At 38.5% G+C, this 4448-nt stretch overlaps 1 protein-coding gene across 1 annotated transcript in view; it reads right to left on the bottom strand.

Moving 5' to 3' along the window:
- The window catches only part of LOC115225354 (zinc finger protein 493-like), a 5867-nt gene continuing 1419 nt past the window's right edge, over positions 1 to 4448 (bottom strand). The window contains exons 2-3 of the mRNA XM_036514230.1: positions 607 to 2345; positions 1 to 354 (exon numbers count right to left, since the gene is read on the bottom strand). Of these exons, the coding sequence (XP_036370123.1) occupies positions 263 to 354; positions 607 to 1924 (1410 nt within the window). The 5' untranslated portion in view covers positions 1925 to 2345 and the 3' untranslated portion in view covers positions 1 to 262. The remainder of the gene's footprint in view (positions 355 to 606; positions 2346 to 4448) is intronic.

Below are 4448 nucleotides of genomic sequence, written 5' to 3'. Positions count from 1 at the left end.
TCAATGTCACTTAAAATTTTTATTCCTTATTCCCATTCCTTTATTCTCTCCTAACAAATTCCTCAAAAATCCAGCACAATCATCTTCAAAAATCAAAGTTCTCCCTGTGTTGATATATTTAGATATATCCACGATACTGAAGTTGTGATTCATGAAATTGAAGTTGAATACATCAAGCTTGAAAAGGAATAAACCTTGTCTGGTAGAAGACGAAAAACTCATAATTGTTGATATGTTGTAATAAATTTTGATGTTGATATTTTTACACTTGTGTAAGAATACTCAAATGTCTACTTAAGTGACCTTTTTGAGGGAATGATTTACCACAGATATCACAATGATATAGCTTCTCCCCTGTATGCGTACGTCTGTGGTCTGTTAAGTTATGACTTTGAGAGACTAGTTTACCTCAGATATCACAATGATAGGGTTTCTCTCCTGTATGTGTACGGTTGTGTTTAATCAAGTTGCTACTATTAGAGAATGATCTACCGCAGATATCACAATGATATGGTCATTCGCCAGTATGTGTACGTTTGTGTACAGTTAAGTGAGTACTTTCAGAGAATGATTTACCACAAATATCACAACGATATGGCTTCTCACCTGTATGTGTAAGTTTATGTTTAGTCAAATGACAACTCTGAGAGAATGATTTACCACAGATATCACAATGATACGGCTTCTCTCCGGTATGTCTAAATTTGTGCTTGCTTAAGTAAGTACTACAAGTGAAAGATTTACCACAGATATCACACTGATATGGTTTTTCTCCTGTATGCATAAATTTGTGTTTAGTCAAGTCACCACTTCTAGAAAATGATTTATCACAGATATCACAATGATATGGTCTTTCTCCTAAATGTCTACGTTTGTGGTCAGTTAAAACGCTACTTTGAGAGAATGATTTACCACAGATATCACAACGATATGGCTTCTCTCCTGTATGAACACGTTTGTGTCTGGTCAAGTGACCACCTTCAGAGAACGATCTGCCACAAATATCACAATGATATGCCTTCTCACCTGTATGTGTACGTACGTGACTAGTCAAAGAACTACTTTGAGAGAATGATTTGCCACAAATATCACAATGGTGTGGCTTCTCCCCTGTATGCGTAAGTTTGTGCATAATTAAGTAACTGCCACCAGAGAATGATTCACCACAGATATCGCAGTGATATGGCTTCTCTCCTGTATGGATACGTCTGTGAGTATCCAAGTTACCACTTCGAGAGAATGATTTACCACAGATATCACAACGATATGGTCTTTCCCCTGTATGTGTTTGCAAGTGTTTCGTCAAGTTACAATTCAGAGAGAAAGATTTACCACAGATATCACAATGATATGGCTTCTTTCCTGTATGTGTAAGCTTGTGCCTAATCAAGCCCCCACTTGCAGAGAATGATTTACCACAAATGTCACAATGATATGCCTTCTCGCCTGTATGTGTAAGTTTGTGTTTAGTCAAATAACCGCTCTGAGAGAATGATTTACCACAGATATCACAATGATGTGGCTTGTCAACTCTATGTGTATATTTGTGCTTAGTCAATTTACCAGTTAGAGAGAATGATTTACCACAGATATCACAACAGTAGGGCTTCTCCTCCGTATGTGTACGGATGTGTGCAGTCAAATGACCACTCTGAGAGAATGATTTACCACAGATATCACATGGATATGGCTTCTCACCTGTATGTGTACGTATGTGTTTAATTAAGTCACTACTCTGAGTGAATGATTTACCACAGATATCACATGGATATGGCTTTTCTCCTGTATGTGTATGTTCATGTATAGTCGAGACACCACTATCAGAGAATGATACACTGCAGATATTAGAGTGATATGGTTTCTCACCTGTATCAGGGTTATTTGCTTCAGTTAAAGGATTCATCATGAGAGGATAATCTGTCATAAATATCACAATGATAGTGTTTATTTCATTTCTATGAGAATGTTTGTGTTCAGTTTTGTCACTATTTTTAGGGAATAATTTAATGCCGTTTCTTTCAGCTGAGATCTTGCTTAATATCTAAATCAAGAGGTGACAATTGTCTACCCCTTTGTAAAGTTATCCAAGCTTAATTAACCTGTAAAGCAATCATCTCCTCTATATTCCAGACGGCAAAGACTTCAAATTGTTGCTGTTAATTCCATCATCCAGAAGAAATATTTCCCAATATTTTGTCATAGACTTTCTTTATATAAAAACGTATATGTATTGATGAATGCTCCTTATAAATATATCGTCTTCCTTTAGTCAATAAAAGTTGATAAAAATATCAGAGGCACATCTGAATGAAGTAATTTCTTTTATGTCAACAGGATGTGATATTCTGAAACAGAATAAAAAGAGTCAGAGAGATAAAGAGGATAGTTAAATGACATAGCAATTCAACATTGCAAATATTCATTTCTACTCTAGGCACAAGGCTAGTAGTACCATACTAAACTACACCCAAGAATTGCAATGGTGTTCGGTGTCTCAAAAGCGGGTGGAAATGAGATTTTCGTAACTTTTTCACAATTGGCCACCTCCATCATTTTCAAATACGTGATGAACATAATTCGACGTGTGTAAATTATCCGCAACCTTCATTCAGTTGTACTTTTCTTTTCACATCAAATTCCGGCAATCTTACGGTTCTAGTATATTTTACGTCAACTGACCACGTGTATTTGTGTATATAGGCGCAGGAGTGGCTGTGTGGTAAGTAGCTTGCTAACCAACCACATGGTTCCGGGTTCAGTCCCACTGCGTGGCATCTTGGGCAAGTGTCTTCTGCTATAGCCCCGGGCCGACCAATACCTTGTGAGTGGATTTGGTAAACGGAAACTGAAAGAAGCCTGTCGTATATATATATATATATATATATAATATATATATATATATATATATATGTATGTGTTTGTGTGTCTGTGTTTGTCCCCCTAGCATTGCTTGACAACCGATGCTTGTGTGTTTACATCCCCGTCACTTAGCGGTTCGGCAAAAGAGACCGATAGAATAAGTACTGGGCTTACAAAAGAATAAGTCCCGGGGTCGATTTGCTCGACTAAAGGCGGTGCTCCAGCATGGCCGCAGTCAAATGACTGAAACAAATAAAAGAGAAAAGAGAAAGAGAATATGATCGTCGATTTCGTCAAATGGGGTTGGGGGGAAATGGGATCTTTGGGGTTAGGGTCCTAACCTAACCCCAAACCCTAACCCGAAAGATCCCATTTACCCCCAAACCTTATGTAAAAAAATAAAAGTTTTTTTACGGAAATCGACAATCATATATAAACAAATACACGTGGTCAGATGACGTAAAATATACTAGAACCGTAAGATTGCCCAAATTCCTACATAGGCGCAGGAGTGGCTGTGTGGTAAGTAGCTTGCTAACCAACCACATGGTTCCGGGTTCATTCCCACTGTGTGGCACCTTGGGCAGGTGTCTTCTGCCATAGCCTCGGGCCGACCAATGCCTTGTGAGTGGATTTGGTAGACGGAAACTGAAAGAAGCCTGTCGTATATAAGTATGTGTTTGTGTGTCTGTGTTTGTCCCCCTAGCATTGCTTGACAACCGATGCTGGTGTGTTTACGTCCCCGTCACTTAGCGGTTCGGCAAAAGTGACCGATAGAATAAGTACTGGGCTTACAAAGAATAAGTCCCGGGGTCGATTTGCTCAAATGACTGAAACAAGTAAAAGAGTAAAGAGAGTAATCCTTATCCACAGAATATGAAAAGGTACTTTCTGAAAGTTGTAAGGAAACAAATTACCATTTCATTGGGCACAGAGATCGAAAGTAATACTGAGAAACAATCGATAAATTAAAATAAGGTATTGGTTTCCAGACATTTCAGTGGTTGGAAAGTATTTGAGAATATTTCTCAAACTAAAACACACAACAATCTAACCATGCAACGACGGAGAGGGCAGAAGGTAGCTTCCATAGCTAGAAATAGCAGCCAAAACCCGCACAATTCATAGACATCTGTCTCCCATAGCTAGAAATAGCAGCCAAATACCGCATAATTCATAGACATCTGTCTCCCATAGCTAGAAATAGCAGCCAAATTCCAGACAATTCATAGGCATCTGTCTCCCATTGCTAGAAAAAGCAACCAAAACCCGCACAATTCATAGACATCTGTCTCCCATAGCTAGAAATAGCAGCCAAATACCGCATAATTCATAGACATCTGTCTCCCATAGCTAGAAATAGCAGCCAAATTCCAGACAATTCCTAGACATCTGTCTCCCATAGCTAGAAAAAGCAACCAAAACCCGCACAATTCATAGACATCTGTCTCCCATAGCTAGAAATAGCAGCCAAATACCGCATAATTCATAGACATCTGTCTCCCATAGCTAGAAATAGCAGCCAAATTCCAGACAATTCATAGACATCTGTCTCCCATACCTAGAAATAGTAGCTTAATCCCACACAA

Source organism: Octopus sinensis, linkage group LG27, assembly GCF_006345805.1.
Source record: "Octopus sinensis linkage group LG27, ASM634580v1, whole genome shotgun sequence".
Classification (NCBI taxonomy): Eukaryota; Metazoa; Mollusca; class Cephalopoda; order Octopoda; family Octopodidae; genus Octopus; species Octopus sinensis.
This window is presented reverse-complemented; position numbering and strand designations above follow the sequence as displayed.